This window comes from Monopterus albus, unplaced genomic scaffold (genome assembly GCF_001952655.1).
Source record: "Monopterus albus unplaced genomic scaffold, M_albus_1.0 scaffold3.1, whole genome shotgun sequence".
NCBI lineage: Eukaryota > Metazoa > Chordata > Actinopteri > Synbranchiformes > Synbranchidae > Monopterus > Monopterus albus.
The window spans coordinates 6,159,768-6,177,954 of NW_018127883.1; the positions used below are offsets into that span (position 1 = coordinate 6,159,768).

The 18,187-nt window shown below is 40.6% G+C and overlaps 3 protein-coding genes across 3 annotated transcripts in view; 2 read left to right on the forward strand and 1 right to left on the reverse strand.

The window, feature by feature from the left end:
• Positions 1–4,282: 4,282 nt before the first annotated feature.
• map10 (microtubule associated protein 10) lies at positions 4,283–7,644 on the forward strand. The gene has a single exon (XM_020604380.1). It carries the CDS (start codon positions 4,555–4,557, stop codon positions 7,081–7,083), a length of 2,529 nt encoding a protein of 842 aa, XP_020460036.1. The 5' UTR covers positions 4,283–4,554; the 3' UTR covers positions 7,084–7,644.
• A 664-nt stretch (positions 7,645–8,308) lies between these two features.
• Positions 8,309–11,224, forward strand: ntpcr (nucleoside-triphosphatase, cancer-related). Its single transcript, XM_020601215.1, is given in 4 exon segments — positions 8,309–8,509; positions 9,088–9,440; positions 9,873–10,082; positions 10,541–11,224. Coding segments are annotated over 4 exon segments (675 nt in total). The 5' UTR covers positions 8,309–8,475; the 3' UTR covers positions 10,619–11,224.
• A 5,371-nt stretch (positions 11,225–16,595) lies between these two features.
• Positions 16,596–18,187, reverse strand: part of mymx (myomixer) — a 28,792-nt gene continuing 27,200 nt past the window's right edge. Inside the window, exons 32-33 of the mRNA XM_020601204.1 lie at positions 17,009–17,155; positions 16,596–16,934 (exon numbers count right to left, since the gene is read on the reverse strand). Of these exons, the coding sequence (XP_020456860.1) occupies positions 16,681–16,934; positions 17,009–17,155 (401 nt within the window). The 3' untranslated portion in view covers positions 16,596–16,680. The remainder of the gene's footprint in view (positions 16,935–17,008; positions 17,156–18,187) is intronic.

Below are 18,187 nucleotides of genomic sequence, written 5' to 3' on the forward strand. Positions count from 1 at the left end.
TCATCATAAGGTTCAAACCTTTAACCTCCCCCCGCCCCTACATCCCACCTCCTCCTTTGACCTTCAGAGGCCCAGCTTTGTGGCCCCAGAGGCTGACAGGGTCTTCACCAGCAGTGACAAAATCAGCATCTGACTTCTGCTATTATACTAACTGTTCTATCCAGCAGCTTCCCCTCCAGCCTTAGCAGTGCTTTTTCACTCAGATGTGTCTAGTATGACAGCAGGTCACTGAAGGAGTGGCAAGCAAGTGGGACATAAAAGAGCAGAAAAGAATCAGGATGCACAGGACGCAAGCGATGGGCTGCTGGAACAGTCATTTTAAGTCAACAGCTTATACCATTAATATCTGCTTCTGAAAAACTAGCCATGTCCCATTCCTCTGTTTAAACAACATGTAAAGTACAATAAAGAAATCTCTTAGTAAAAACACCTTTAAAGGCAAGCATTACATCTGTCCATGCACTGAGATGCATGCTGACATAAGCCAGCGCCTGAGCAAGTTGTTAAACGTGCTGTCTTAATGCCATAACACTGATTACACATGAGAAGTCACAGACAAAAATGATGAACAATCCAACATGCTGACCCTGATATAGTGACAGTGACAAGATTCTATGATAAATATGTTTCAAGACTGCTCAGATAATCAAATGGAAAGTTTAAGCTATTATTTTTTTTATCCCAAACTAAAGGGAGTCATTGCAGGCACTGATGAGGCAGACAGCTCTGGGGCTCTTACGTGATCATTGATATTACAAACCTCATTGACGTCCCACATGAAAGGACAGAGCTATTTCCAGTCATGGTCTGTACTGTACACATTATGAAAGCTCAGTAAACCACTCACACTCATCACAAACAGACCCCTAGTGGAAGAGGGGATTTATTAAAAAAAAAAAAAATTAACCTAATGACGCCATCTGCGCTTTGCCTGACCATGATGAGTTGGCTGAAATCCCTCCATAAATCCAGACTGGAATCACAACAAAGGCTGATAAAAAGACAGAGAGAAAGTCTAGCTCTCACAACAGGAGTCGGTAGCGTGTGATCCCCTGTCTGATGGTTGGTTAGTTTTGAAGCAACAAGATTTGGTTGGGGAGGCCTATTGTGAATCCTGGCAAGTCAGCTAGCCAGAAGACCAGCTGGTCAGCCGGCATAGCCCAGACCAGGTTCCTGATCCTCTTCACATGCCTGGGGCTGGAACTGGGGGCGCCACTTCGGAAAGCTTCTATGGTACAATAAGGGCAAAATGTATCGCCATGACAAACGTCAAACGCAAGTATTTCAGCAGCCTTTTCCTTCTACTGTTCTTCAAATCATGACTAGTCAGCACACGGTACTAAAGCATCATGGTAAAAGAGACACACAAGGGGAAAGACCAGAAGACCAGGCAGTGCTGGGCACACTGGGAGGAGTGGTGTAACAAGAAGACTGAAATCAGTCAGTGTTCAGTAATTTCCCAAACCTAAGGAAAATCCCCAAACAGCTGTGTGTCATGATAATATATTTATAGGCAATTCGTGTGACACACACAGCACAGCAGCTGTAACTCGAGTGGGGTGTCTCCATGCCCACTAGGCCAGGAGACATCCTAAACAGCTCTGCAATGACAACAACTGGATATGGCCTGTGGGCATGTCGCAGGAAGCTGTTTCTCTGCCACACTTGACAGGTTCCTTATTGTTCAGCCAAGCACACATTGTGCAAATAACTTCATTTTGAAAGACATATCTATCTGGCTCAATTACCCATTGTCTGGTTAGTCATGCAGAAGGTGCTTTTAGAAATAGATGGGAACATATTTCTTCTTCAGAGCCCTCATTGCACCCTATGGTAGAATGCAACAGATCTCTATTGAAACTAAGATTGAAAGCTTTTCCTTGGCACTGTCATAGCTGCCACATTGAGTAGGTCTCCTCTAGGAGTGTGCCGATTGTAGTTGGTGAGATGAGGCACCTAAGCAGCATCATTTTCAGCTACAGTTGTTTCTTTAATCATCTATCTGGAACAAACCCCACCTTCCCTTCAGTCGGGTAACAGAAGCACAAACTTTCCAAAAGAAAATTCAAAAAGGCAAGAATCAAATGAAACTCCAAATTAAAACAAAAATCATATAAGATGAGGAAAGACATGAATCCAAACTAAATCTTAAAAATTGTTTAAATAATAGAAATATTTGTCTGATGACAAAGAAAATTAGCAGTCTAATAGGGTTGATTTGACCTTTTGTGCACAATAATAGCTAATTATTCACACATCACTACAGAAGTATTTATGTTCATTAAGGAGAGTGGTTTCTTGAAAAGTTCCTGATGTAAAGGTCTCTGACAGCTGGAGTTAGGCCAGACATTTTTGATGTTAAAGGGAAATTTGTTAAATGTTATACCAGACACTGAACATACTGGAGCCATCTTAAACTACTGTGCCTCTGTAGTTCAGCACAGCCTGATGGGAAAACCAGTTTTCCCAGATATAAAATTCAGTGAAAAATAACGGTGTCTTATTGATTTTTACAATTCAGGAGTGGAGGACTCTTTATGCTTGATCTGCTCTGATGGGAACTGAAGCCAAAAGGACATTAAGCAATGGAAACTTACATTTACAGTCCAGAGCACCTAGCTGTTGTGTCTGCAGCTAGCCACCAGCAGAGGCCTGACCCTACTTGTTTCCCTTTAATAGGAATTTAGTTATTGTGGAGGATAAACTTCCTGCAGGAAGACAGTAAAGGATATGGCTGGAGGACAAACATTTCACTTGTTTACTCTCCCAGTGGAGGGTACTGTACATTGGCTACAAGAGCAGTAATAAACAAGACTGTACATGTTGTATACAAGCAGACTGCCAGATATTATTTATGGAGAATCCAAACAAGTTTGTTAGGGGCAGCTGTTCTTTGTCTGGACATACTGACAAGCTTCCACTGCTGCAAAAAGGCCCCAGACAATCATATAATCCAACAGTAAATCACAGTGTGAGAGAGAGTGATAGCGCTGGTTGGTGTGAACCATTGAATATGGACTATACTCTATGCTCTTCACCTGCATCGGACATGTGAAGGCTTTATTAGCATTTGGACAACGATGACTTTATCGCCCCCCACAGTTTTTATGGAAACACTCCACTAAACAAATTCATTCAAAAACATTTCAGTGCAAATCCAGTTAAGTGACCCCGACTCCCACCCAGCACCTAAAAATGGCACCAACATGTAATAATATCATTAACAGTAAAAAATTACCTTTAGAAACCTAAGTGATCACATGGTATACCTTTAGAAATATACACATAACATTACATTTTAGACCGAATTAGATCTAACATGCTCATTGCTAAATAAACAAACACACGGGAGTCAGGTCAACAGCACCAAGCTCATACCACACACTTACTTTATGAAGAGACAAATATAGGATATGGGTAGGCTTCAGCTGAAACACTATAGCCGACATCTCCTTTTGTTTCTCGCTCGAATTACATCTAATTTGCCAGATGAAAGTAGCCAACTTTATCCTTTGTGTTCACTATTACCATCGATATGCCAATGAGTTTCTACACCGTTCGCTACTCTCGCTGTGGGTAGCGCTCTTCACTTCCAGCTACAGCCCTACTTTTTACTTTGTTGAACGGTTTAGATGGCGAAAAAGACGCTTGGGTCCTTACCTTGCAACGTGAGCGATGTCCTGTCCAGGTTTGCGAGAATGTTAACGTTGTTAGTTATCCTTATATTGTAAAATCGGTTGTATCTGTGTTAGTCGATCTCACACCTTACTCTTTCTGTCTCAGTCTCCAGACTGAAGTTGCACAGACCATAGCGATACCCATCCAGCACCTACCTCCGTGATGACAACACGCAAGGAATAACACTCCGCCCACCCGACGACTCAGGGAGAAACTGCCTTTCATTCCTGCCTGCTCTCACAAACCTTTATCAGTTTTGTGGGTTGATATAGAAGAGAGACTGAACATCCGTTACTGGCTAAAAGGGAATAACGAACGTACAACATAAACTAAGCACGATGACATTGTTTCCATTTACCACAAGACTATTCCAGTCTGCAAGGCCCAAAAGCCCAGCAGTGGCACCGTCTGGTGAACTACAGAAAAGTAGCTCTCAAACACTCTGCCTGAATGGATTATCCTTTCGACCTATGCTTGTAATGTGTAGTGTTTTCTTCTATTTAGCTGTAAGGTGTTATTCTGCAGTTGCTAATTTAATTTTCCAGTTAATTTATTTTTTTTTTTTACATTTGGAAGCATACCTCCATAATTGCTTGACTTGTCAGATATTATAATAAATTTATGTTAACAAAAAGAAACAAAAATCAAGAGTAAGCAAAAATTTCTCATAATTTTGTCGATTTTAAATTAATGCAATAATCTAAAGACCCCCTAAAACCACATTTCCCAAGTATCCCTAGAATACTATGACGTAAATTGCTCGCGACAGTTATGTTTCCATGGCGCCAATGTAAGCTAAAAACCGTGGCTTGTTTGTGGATTAGCTAACATTTTGTTCGTTATCCGGATGGTTTTATTTTAGCCACAGCTTTCACAATGTCAGAACGACAGATCACCGATAATCTCGAGACACTTTTTTCATTTGAACTTTTGGTGGAATATATCCGAATCGAGAAAGTAAAGAAAGCTTCGGGGGAGCTGGCTCTTGGAGTACGACTGCTGGATTTTCCAACGCTGCTGATTTATCAGCCACAACAGAGAAGTGATGATATTAAGCACCAAGAACAAGATGAAAATATTCAATGGGGAGATTACACCTTTAACAGAGGCAAGTCTTGTTTCTTCAAAATGAATCTGGACTCACTGCATAGCCATCTGTGTAACACCCCTCTCTATGCTATGGTGTTGGATGTGAAAGAGGAGATCCCCAGATTACTTGGCTCCTCCCTGATATCACTGGCTAAAGTGATGGACAGAATCAGACAGGATGTAGCTGAACATGGTATTTCATCTCCCTCTTCACATGGAGAAAGGGGACTTGTTAGTATATGCAGCCTCTCTGGAGAGAAAATTGGATCACTTTCCTTGAGTTATAAATTGCTAAGTCTGGGGGCTAGTTTACTCCCACATATCACAGATGGCAGGGATCCTAAACACACCAGACTACATGAAGGACACCATGTACAAGAAAGCATCAAGGAGAAAAGTGTATCTACAGACTCATTGTTTCTTGAGTGTGGGGATGTTCATTCACCCACACTGGACAAGTCTGATATTAGGGACAACAACCAAACCAATGGACCAACTAATGCGAAAATTTTTATAAATGAAGAGCCGGGTGGCGATACTGTGTGTGTTGCCACTGAGTACAGACCAAAAAGCCAAATCCCTCAAACACTTCAAGAAACAGAAAACATTTTTGAGGAGGATTTAACAATATTCTGTCCCCCACATCTTTACTATAGTAATTCTGCAGAGGAAAAAAGCAAAAACAAAGGAGGGGATTACAAATTTTCCAAACTAGACTCAGAAGCTTTTACATTTAAAGACTTGTGCTCTGAGGATGAGACAACTGAAAATGACATTGAAGGCCCAAGTTTCACAGTGATGCACCAGAAAGTGAGACACAGTGCAAAAATGTCAAGTAACCAAGAAACAAGTGGGGGGAGTCCTAATGGCCTTGGGGAAGCTTTACAACATTTGCCTCTAATAAATGCTCTGCTTGTTGAACTCTCACAGTTATATAACCAGAACCCACACCAGCTATTGTCTGTTCATCCAAATTTAGCTTGGATTTACAGGCCTGCTTCCACAGAACCTTCAGCTGGGCATGGAAGCATACCACAAAGTGCTCATGCTAAATCATTGCAGAAAAGCATACAGGGGACCAGTCCCCATTTTAAACATTCACATGCCCCTAGAAACTGTTGTACACCAATAGCTAGGCCTGTGTCTGAAAAAAAGAAAAACAAACAAGAAGAGACTTTGACTGAGAGTAAGAGCTCCAGTAAATCTCCCAGGAAGAAGTTTGTATATGGAACAACAAAAACATTTAACCTAAGGCTGAAGCAAATTGCTTCTCTTAAACCAAAACGTTATGAATGCATGGAAATAATACAGCATGAAACACAGTCTAGTATGGTGAAAGGAAAGACAAAGTCAAGTAATAAAATCATGAAGTGCAACAAAAGGAAATCAGCATTAAATCAGAGCTCCAGTGTCAATGAAAATATTGAGACTATGATGCAAAACATCAAGGTGGACTCTGCGCAACAAGAAGCAGTTACATTAAAACCGAAAAACAGGTATGGTAAGCAAGACAGAGACTCTCTGAGAATATCAGAACACCCTTCCTTTTCTGAAAGAGACTTGAAATATATTCACATCCCCACCGTGGATAGTGACAGCACTGCTAGAAACACAGACGAGGATGAGCATCACAGTGAATTAGATCAATCACAGTGTGAATCTGACATGCACAGAGCGAAAACTGAATCTTCTGGGAGTAGCAAACACAGCAGCCCCAAGTCTTCATTTTCCGACTCCAGCAGGGCAGGAAATGAGGAAGCAGACTACACCGATGACTTTAACAGTCTTGAACCCAGTGATGCCTGCTCTCCTGACCCTCTGAGTAGCCCTGAGCCCTTTAGAGCCATGACTCCAAAGTTTCCTCCTCACTGCAACTTCAGCAACCCTGACTCCGGCTCTGAGTCTGTCCGAAAGAGAACAGTCCTCCCTGTGCCCATCAAAGCCCCCAGCTCTCCACATCGGACTCTGAGGGCCACGTACATCACCCGACCTCAAGCCTTCAGCTTTTCCTCCAACGATGGTGACAGAGAAGGGTCAGCTGCCTCACCAACCATAAGCTCTAGAAAACAGATAATAGAATGCAGCAGAACAGAAAAGTCCTCTGGAGTAGAGAGGTTCATATCATCCAGAGGCGAAAGGAGTGAGTCAAACAAGACCAGCAGACCAGTTCAAGGATTTTCAGCAGAATCCGTATCCTCCTTTGAACCACAGGAGGCAGAGGAATTGGAGGATGATCTTGGATCTCTGGATTTCAGAAAGGAGTATCAACATATTTCTGAGCTAGTGGCCACTAAACTTCCTGGTTACACTATGTAAAGAAAAAATACATAAAACCCCACTTTATAGTCACATTAGGGATACACTACACTATGTCCCTTAACCCAGTGAAACAGATTAGGAGTAGTGTACTGAACAAATCAAGAAAATGTTTAATGTGTTTTCATTTCAGCTATAATATCTGACAATATTTTTGAATAAAGACAAGCTTTTGTGGAAGTAATGTTTTTAATTTACATCTTAATCACCCAGTTAATACATTACTGCTGGACATTTGCATGAAGTGTTGGGCTATAAGTCTTTTGGTAGCATATAAGAGGATGGAAAATCTCTCTTCGTACATAACTTATGCAAATCGTGTGACATAAGCTCTTGTTTCAAGTAAAATTGTCACAAACTGAAAATGTCTCACTACTCCTAAGGTATCTTCTGGTTGCAGACCATTTCCTTTAAATACCACCTGCTATTTTGCATTTTACCCTTGCTCTTATTTTATACCTAAGCAAAGACAGATATTCCATTTATTTTAAGACCGGTACAGTGTGTTTTGAATGATAATGCAGTTTAGATTTTCCTTTCCATTTTTGAATTTTAAGCCATTATGGGCTTTTAGATACATACACACATTTATGAAGTATATATAGTCAAGTATAGTTCAGAGGTATTTGTGGTTGTTTAATTTTATGCTGCATTATAATTACATTCTGATAAATTTCACTTGGTAATGTTTTTACTTTTTACTATGCTAGATTTACCAAACTTGTATTTACTGGTTTCTTTTCAGATTGAGACTTTTCAAAGCTATATTAAGCATATAAAATATAATACATTTTTAAACAGCAGATTACATAAAAATACACAAGTAGTTATATTTAGCTCCACCTGGTACTTAACATTTAAATAAAAAAATTGTAATCTAAGAAAACAATATACTGAAGGTCTATAAAAATACAGTTATGAGTCTTTTTACTTTTGATATTGCACATTTTGTTCATAGCAAATTTTTAGTTTTTACTTAAGTAAAATTTTAAATACAGGGCTTTAATAATTACTTCTAGCATGGTTGCTAATTTGTCATTTACAAGTAAACAGGAATGTTTCAGTGTTTCCACTGACTAATGCATTTTTTAAAAGAAATAACTGAATGCCATTCATTAGACACTGTTCAAACAGTGTTAAAGAGAGATAAAGACAAATATCGAATTTGATCGTGAAATAACCTAAATCCTGGTGACATTTATAAAATACTTCCTGTTTGCCATTGCGCATGCGTTAAATCGATGTGTACGGAAGAGCTGCAGCAACATGAAGTAGATTATCATTCTACACTCCAGCCCAGCAGGTGGCCTAGGTTGGCTTGCAAAACGCCAATAAACACCATATGAAGAAGAAGAAGAAGAAGAAGAACAACATATGAAGTACTGAGCTGAAATGTTCAAACACGTTTTCTTGACAGGACCACCAGGTAAAACTGTAGCTATTATGCGCCGTGCTGTTGAATTTAAGTCTCTATAAATATAAACCAGTCGTCCAACAGTCTTCAGTCAGCAGATGTTAGCGTTGGGTATGATGATAGTTAGCTTGTCTTAATTTGTCTTAGCTAGTTTTGTTCAGGTAGTATCGAATTAGTTATACTTGTAATATTTTATGAAATAATTCTATTTCTATAACATCCTCCAAAGACAGAGGAAATGTCCGTGCAATATTTAAAGATTATGTTGACAGGTTGTGGTCATAATCATTCTTTTTCCATCGTGTATTGGTTCATAAGTGCACTGGTTGTGAGAAAATTGACACCCACCTCCTGAATGAAAGGGCCACAAAATAACGCTTGCATCTCTTCTTTGACTGTTTATATTTCTTTTTGGTCTTTATAGATCAAGTACATTATGTAGAGGGACACCACTGATTTAGGAATAAGGATACCAACATCAGTAATGCATGGATTAAGCTTGTCACAACATTTAGCTGTAAGGCAATGTACCCCAGTGTTGAAAAGAGACACTGCAGTTATTTTACTCTTTTCTCTTGAATTGCTTACAGGTGTGGGGAAAACCACTCTGGTCCAGAAGGCCTGTGAAGCTTTAGTGTCATCAGGAGTGGGAGTTGAGGGGTTTTACACAGAGGAGGTCAGGGAGGGAGGCCGGAGAGTTGGCTTTGATGTGGTCACAGTAAAAGGAGAGAGGGGCCACCTGTCCAGAATCAGGTAGCAGGGTTGTCATCCTATCCAAATCAGCCCACCCTGCTCTCGTATCTGTTGCTTTGTTTTGACAACCCCCCCCCCCCCCCTTTCTTTTTTTATTTAAATGTCTCATGGCAAACGGGAATACACAGTTGGACAATATGTGGTTGACTTGCCTTCATTTGAAAACCTGGCTCTCCCCCTCTTCAGAACTGTAAGGCTGCTTTTGTAAACTCACCCTCATCAGTCGATCACAGGAAACAAAATACTCCCGTTCTCCCCACTTTAACAAATCATCAAACCTTTAATTTTCTCAGAACTGATGGAATAATTGGAAGCTTGCAAGCACATAAATTCCAGACTGACATTTTTAGTGTTCATGGTGCCGTCTGGCTATCACTGACCATAATTCATCTGGCATGTAAAGTGAGCCTGGAGTGCACCTACACGTGTGTTGTAAAGGGAGGTGTCTCTTCCCTGGTGGGACATATCCCGCTTTCATCTTAAGGCATCACTCAGTGCAATTCACATAGATGAGACAGTACCATGATCTATTTATCAATAATTGTCCAAACTCAACTGGTTGCAGTTTATTTCTGAATTGTAACTAACATCAGTCATACATTTATGCATCTCTCACCTCCAGGCAGCATCAACAGATGGAGGCAGCAGGAAGGTGTTTGTCATTGACGAGATTGGCAAAATGGAGCTCTTCAGCCAGTCGTTCATCAGGGCGGTGAGGCAGACTTTAGATAGCTCTTCCTGCACCATCCTGGGCACCATCCCCATCCCCAAGGGTAAACCACTGGGTCTCGTGGAAGAGGTGCGGACCAGGGGCGATGTCAAGGTCTTCACTGTGAGTACAAATACCAGCACACACTCCGAAAGCCATATATATAGCTATTTCAGGTCAGTTTAAGAGCTATAGGATGTTATTTGCAATGTATCCATTTGGGCAGTCTGTCTGCTCACTAATGCAGAAAGAGCATGCTCTGCATTATCCCTCTCCTATAGCAGGATTAACTCTGATTCGTGCTTGACTGATTAAACAACAAAGGGTGGTTTCAAATGTCAAAATAATTAATCACACAAGACTCAGTTATTGATATTGTAATGTAAAATGCTTACTGTGCTGGATTGAAGTCATTACATCATACAATATTATGAGTCAGTATGAACATATCTGGCAGATGTGTTCTACGAAACAAGGCGGTCAACACAGTTTTTGTGTTATTCATCTGGCTGTATAAATGTCATTATCTGCAGGCTGTTTATCAAGTTTAGTGATTTTTGCTTCTATCTTTTCCCACTTAGGTTTCTAAGGAAAACAGAAATGCGATTCTACAAGATATTTTAGCAACACTACAGGAATGTCTAAAACACACAACCTGATGTGCCGATTCAGAGCTGCTAGAATGGGGGAAAAGACTGCATTTGGTGTATTTTTCTGACAGGTTTCATGTTTGTCACTGCATATACAGTACACAGCCAGACTATTCAGTGGATGTACACACACTTCATAACAGGGCTGTCACCTAACCTGAAGGCCATCCGAGCTGCTGGAAGAGTTAGTGTGTCGTGGGGGTGTGTTTATGTACACAAATCATTTTTTCATTCTCATGCAGCCTCAAAATGGATTGCATGCTGAATAATTGATTGTGAAATGTAAAACAGCAGGAGAACTGTTCAGTTAGTGTCTGGATACCCCGTATTTTATTTTATTTTAGCTGTTGGTTTTACAGAGACTCCAGCAGACATTTCTCATTAGCATATAATGTTAACTTGTTCATAAGGGCAAGTGGTGTTGTTTTTTTTCTATAATTGGACAATAAAAGAAGTCTCTGTTCATTCGTTTGGTTCTTTGCTTAATGAGCCTCCTCTGTGTTTGTCTTGTCTACCCAAGGATGTGCTTGCTGAAATTCAATAATTATCATTGTAACTATGTCCAGTCCTTTCTTGATTTACTCATCCTCTAGCATAAAACAGAGAAAAATAAACAGTGACATTCTCTTGTATTCATTTATACTATTTAAAGGTTTTCATCCTGATCCTGAGCTTCATTGTTTTCACATTTAGCAACACAAATAAATATTACGGTACTCACTTTTGTGGCAGAGATTTTCTGCTCCATCCCAGGAGGTAATTAAGTTTCTATCTATGTTCATTTAGTTTTCAATGAATGATAAATAGTACCACAGTATATAGGAGTTCTGTGGTGTCTTAAGGACATGTGAAGCTCTTTGTGACTGTCAATGAACAACTACTACATTAATATTTTCTGCCAGATATGCACTTGTTTTAGACAGTGGCTGGCTTTTTGCTTTACTGCGTCTGTATACAGTAGGTAAGACTAAAGTAGCTCAAGAATAGTCCAGGTTTATTAGCAGGTTAGATCAGACATACTGTATACTCGCTGCAAGTGGATTTTCATTGACTGAGGCTGGCAGTTGTATCAAAAGTTTTTGGTAGAAACCCTCTGGCAAAGGTATTTGTTTCAACACCAAAGCATCTTCAGGTCATTTCAAAGTGAAAATACATGAAAGGCTTTTTGGCTTGTTGTTTGAATGCTGCTTGTAGAACCACTGTAACCTGTCAAGCTGGCTGCAGAGAGAGCTGCCAGCTGTGATCTGCGTCAGATATGCTGCTGTGCCAGCATCTGTTCTGTGGCCGCCACTGACGCACCTCAGGACAAACTGGCACAGACAGTCACTGAATTGGCTTCAAAGTCGACATCAATGCAGTTTTTTTTTCTTAACTGACAAAAATATGGTGCTGCATTGTTGTTGTAGGCAAGAAACTTAACTGGCAATTAGAGTTGATGGTATGGTTCATTGTAGGGCAAGCCAAGCAGTACTAGCAAGGGAGCTGGCTCTTCTGTTTGGAAGGCGATCCTCCGCACCCTGGGCAGGGTTATGTATGAGCGACAACGACCATGCCAGTGTAAGGTATGTGTGGATGCATTTGGTGTGTTATGGCGTAATTAGAAACCATATTGTGATATTACGGACATATGCGTTCCTTACATTCTCAGCCAGGGGTATGTTTGCAGTTGCCAGAGAGGGTACGAGGAAATACTGTACAGAAGCTCAACAATTTAGAAAAACAAAACACATGAAATCCTGTTTTTTTTATTTAAAATATTCATCCTCTATTTGGAAAAAAAAAATTCTCACATTGATTCAGCTGTAACACTTGAACATCATGTATTAAGACAGTGTGTGTGAAAGGTAGCAAAGAAGCAGGGAAGTTGTAACAACTTAAAGTGATGGATAAAAACTAAGCTTTCCAGCTATTTGCTCCAACAAAGAGTTCTGTTCTACAATTTTTTTTAAGAAAGTTCTCTCCTTCTGAATTGAAATGTGTTTATTTTTATGGATTTTGAGGTGCTGAATTCAAGTATGACCATTGAAAATACTGACTGAATATTAAGATATACAGTAGAATACATAGCAGGTCAAAATATTTCCCCCAAGAAGCTTGTATTAAAAGTAAGTTGGTAAGTTTTAGTTACAGTTTCTGGTTTTGCTCAGCAAGCTTTGCTTCTGTCATTTTTAAGCAATATTCCTACATTTCCAGTACCGTATCTTAGAAACCAGTCATCCTTGTCTTAAGTGGCCTAGAATTAGCAAATAGTAATTATTTTTGTTTCAAAAGCATTTTGGAACAGATAACCAACATTAACAGATACATGGTGATGGATCAGTGGTGTGTGTACAGACATGTAAAATAACTATGTGAAACTAATGGCTAAATTATGAAATAGCAAAAGGAAATGTTTGAAATATTTAGCAGAAAGTGTCTTGGTGAGTATGAAATGTTTCATACCCATAGTACAGTAGCAAAGAATTCAAAAATCATGCCAGAGATTTTGTTGTTGTTCTTGAAGAGAAACCCTGTCCCTGTATATCTGTATTTCATTATTGTATTTTATAGTAATCTGATCCAGATGTGGTCATCATGCTTGCTGTTTCACATTGTGAACACTATGGATTTTCATAAATAAGCACTGTGCAACTGTAACAATTGGATCACCAGTCAGGAGATTTAATGTGTTATATGTTTTATATGTTTTACATTTTACATTAGATTGCGATAATGACTATGAAGTGAATTAATAACCATATCACAGAGAGGCATTCACAGCCTTATCTGCAGGACAGATGTCTGTCTGGCACCCAGCACCCTTTGTCCTTCTAGACACGGAGGATATAGAAATGTAAGGAGCTTACCAACAATCCAGGACAAAACTGAGCTTACTGGTTGGCGTGGGGAGGGGTGGAGGTGGGTGGCTGATGAGAAGCTGGTGCTTGAATGAAGAAATTTCTCTCCAGTTATTGCACTTTGTTGTACCAGCCCAGGGGGCACAATGACAGCTGTATATGATATAATGCCAAACCCTGTGGATGAAAATCTGACATATTGTTCAAAAACCATGTGCAAGACACGCAAAAAGCCTGCTCCATCTTCTCAGAAGCTGGACACATTCACTGTTTATTTCCCATGATGATTGTATGATTTATTGATGTGCAGTTAAAGCTTCTTAGCATCTGTGAAGTCACATTTCTCAGAGCGAAAGCCTGCACATGGTAAGTGCTTAACAACACACCCTTAAATCAAGGTCATTTCTCGGCATGGACTGGGTGTGTGAGCTCACAGTTTTTGCCACAAGGCTTTGCACGGCTGACAAAGTACCACTAACCAGACACTGTGATTTCAGACATCTTCCCAGACAGCTATAATAGAGCTTTAATTCAGCTGATTGCGCTAATGTGTGTAACTAATGTCCACTGGTCTTGACAGGTGAGATCTGAAGCCAGTGGAAATGAAGCCATTTGATTTAGGTTCCTAACCACAATTCCACCAAACTGCTCATTGCCACTCTTCCCATTACATCACTTTCATGGGCTCCCCGGGTTGCTGGAGGGAGACAGTGTTGGGTTTCAAAGCCTATGTCAGAGCCACTAGTGCACCCCACTACAGGCCAATCTTTTGAGCTTGGCATCAAAGCTCAGAGAAGCACATGAAAGAAAATAAAAGAGGACATCTTTTCCTTTACCTAAATAAAAATGGAAGGCATGTATTCTTTCCCTGAAAATACTAATATAAATCCATAATCCTGGGCTTATGGCTTCTGTGATGCTAAACAGATGCCACTAATGTATTCTTTGCAGAAAATCTATGATGTGTAAAGGGTCATGCATCCTTCCAGAGGCACAAGGAGCATTTCTCATCAACAGCAGGGCCTGAGGACAACCCTCTCCTGTTACACTCCCTTGTGATCTCCGGATCTCTGTGTCTGACTGCGGTAACCCTGTGAGTCACTCTTTACTTGGCTACATAACAAAACCTGGACTCTACCTCACCTTTGGGAGGGTTATGTCATGTTGGCTGTTATTAGTGGTTAGAGTGGGGAAATGCAACAACCGAAGTGTGCAGAAGTACGTGGGTGTTGTGCTTTGTGGTGCGTATATCCAGTGCCTCGTCATATAATCCCACACAGAGGAAGCCTCCAGAGTCTGGTGACACACAGACACACATGCAATGAGTACACCACTGTCTCTGCAGGGGAGGGTTGCAACCCCCAGAGCTGTGAAGGAAACAGTTGGAGCTGTCAGTGGATGCTATGGAGGTCAAAGTGCACAGAGAGGACACAAAGATCGGGGGCATGGTGATCAATCTATTGGGCGTTGCTGCATTGCTCAGGGCACTGGATGCAGCTGTCATTCCAAACTTGACGGAGAGGAAAAACTCACAAAAACCGTCTTTACTGTTGTGAGAAAACCCCAAATATTGGTAGTCTATGCTTATCAAGAAAATTGATGCCATATGTACTTATGTGAATTTTACAATCTCTATGTGACTGTGGATCATTAACTTGTCCTGCATGGAGCACACTAATAACACATACATCACTGCAGCAGCACATGAACATGACTTTTATGGTAATTTTGTATCTAAACTGAACAAATGTAGGGTGTGTTTCACAGTACAGTGAGAGGCTGGGTCATGCAGCATTCAGCGCTATACAGCCTTGATAATGATTTACAGATTGCTGGTCTGGTATGATTAATACCGCTGCTTGATGCTTTTGACAAATGTGAACCACAAACACAGAACTTCTCAAACTGTTTCCATTTCCATACCTCTCTGTAGCTGCTGTGTGCATTTGTGTATGTGTATGTACATGTCAAGACCACACTGTGACATTTTTGGCACTACCCAGTGAATGGAAAGGTGGTGTAATGTTGGTGCCAATGCTCAGTTTTTCTTCTTCTGGTTCTCTTTTTTTTGCATCTATTATAATGCTACTCTGAGTGTGGTAGTTAATGAGAGAAAGGTGCACTTTTCACTGCAGCTATATTGCGTCAATTCATCTATTGTTGTCTGAGACCAGTGCATGGTACGAATTATTATTATATTCTTCCCTAGTTGTTCATAATTTCCACATAGACCAATTTGCTGTTTGCCTGTCTCTGGAAACTAATTTGTCCCTTAGACATCTTGTAGGGAATCACTGAATATTTTGCAATGCTAAACAGTAGCACTTTGATAATTCTTTATGCATATGAGTCATTATGCAGCCGTGATGCCTGCAGAGAATGTTTGGTTGCTCAGCATAAATGCAATGTTGATTACAGATTTGTCGAACCATATCTTTGAATAGTGGCAGGCCTTAAATATGCAAAAAGAAGACTAATGATATGAAGATTTTCTGAGCCTGGCCTGGCCTTTAATCTCTCCATTCATCTAATCCCTTGTCTATTCAAAGCCTCCAGGGATGACAACAAAGCTCGAACAACGGACAAGTTCATCACATCACAACTGCACGAAAAATAAATAACTCCAGTTATGAAGCATATTCGTAGCAAAACATTATTTTCTTTGAGTTTTATTATGAATAATCTTAGCCACGGTTAATATTTAAAAAGTCAAACAAGCTCGAGCAGTATCAAACTGCTCTTTTTGTATAAGGCTGTGCCACACACTGTACATGTGAAGGAGGGGAGCTGTCATGATCTGGTACAGTGAATGTCGTGAGTTCAAGAAATTAATACTTAGTCATAACTGACTCATGGTGATATCACTAGGATTATTGTCTAAATCTGGTTTCTAAACTGATTTCCTCTGAGCAGGAAGATTTACTGTGTACACAGACTGTTAACCCAATAACACCACAATCCAAAAACTACAAGAGAAATACAAAATAACACTGGCAAAAAAATGTTTTTCAATTAATCCAATCTACAGCTACGCAGTGAACACTCACACAATATTGTTTGTTTCACCTGAAGAAGAAAAATAAAGAAAAACAATAGAAACACTCATGAAATGAATCTATTAAAAGGACTTTTCAGCTCATGGGGTGATTTATAGCATTTGTTTTGCTTAATATGTGCACTGCACATTAAAAACTATTTGTTAAAACCCCTTTATTAGTAATATTTTTTAAAAACTCAGAGCTCCCTTTTCCCAAAGAACTTCTTGAAGACGGACTTGTTGTGTGCCCGTGGCAGGCTGGTGTAGTTCCTCAGAGCAGAGTCCAGATAGGTGTCCTGCTGCAATCCGGCCATGGCCAGCAGTGGAGGCTCAGAGTTTCTGGATCTGCTGTCCGATGACCTGTCTCCAACCACAAGAGTCACACAGTAGTTGGAGCCCCTTTCCAGGCCTCCACGGTTAGGCAAAACAGGTTTGATCTTCTGATAAGTTGCTGAGAGAAAAACAGCTGTTTATGATTCACAGACATTATTTGTTCACACAATAGGTTAATGACTGCAAACTAACCTGATGTGAAGGAGTGGGAGCAACGCTTGTTGATGAGCCAATCCTGACCACTGGACACAAGGGAGTGAGGGGAGGAGGAGGTGGTGTCTCTGGATGCTCCAGCCAGGCTGTGAGCCATCGTCTGCTTTAAACTGTCTTCATCGTCACCTAGGACAAAAACATAAATAAAAACTGGAAATGAAGAACGGAAGGGCTGAGGAACAACAAAATCTCTCTGTGGTACCAGATGTGAGCTGCCTCTGTGCAGTCCTGTGACACAGTGCCTTAGTGCCCCCTAGTGGCACCCACTGCACTAGCAACAGCTATTCACTATTTTTTTACAGGTTAGAACTTATTACCATATCAACTTCAAACAGTACACACCTCAATGAAACCTTGAATGCCTTCACTAACATTAAACTCAAGGTTAAAGAAATAATAAAAAGCTTGGTTGACCAAATCACTGTAGGAAGAATGCTTGCAGATCCTGTTCAATCAGTACCCTCATCCTCAACATAAATGACCTCCACCTCAATATAAATAAGACAAATGAAATAATAGTAGACTTCAGGAAGAACCCCTCCCCTCTGCTGCCTCTGACCATCAAAGGGACTGAGGTGGAGAGGGCTGACAGCCACAAGTTCCTGGCATCCTCACTACTGGCATCACAGTCTGGTATGGTAACACCACACAGGCAAAGAGGAAGGCTCTTCAAAGGGTCATAAAGACCGCAAAGAGGATCATTGGGACTGAACTGCCTGCTACAGACACACCGTACACACAGCACCATCGTAAAAGGGCAGAGCACATACTCAGGGATCCACGCCACCCAGCTCACTCTCTACTCAGGCACAAAAACTGCACCTACAGCCTCAGACACAGCAGGGCGGACAGTATCATCACACACAGAACTAGACTTTACAACAGCTTTTTCCCTGCCGCAGTAAGACTGATAGCAAATACGGAAATGTGAGAATATTTGTGCAATAACCCCTCACTAGACATGTGCAATAATAACACAGAAATGTTCCACAAGGTATGTTTGTAAGAGCATCTCATCAACAGTGTTCTCTTGGGGGACCTGAATAATAGCAGGACATTCTCTACCACGCAATGGAAACACGCCTGAATATAAACTGTGTTTTAATATGTTATAACCCCTCACTACCTCAACAAGCGTAATGACATATCCAACTCCAC

Coding starts and splice junctions, on each gene's coding strand:
- map10 (XM_020604380.1), top strand. CDS start 4,555: ATGTCAGAACGACAGATCACCGATAATCTCGAGACACTTTTTTCATTT.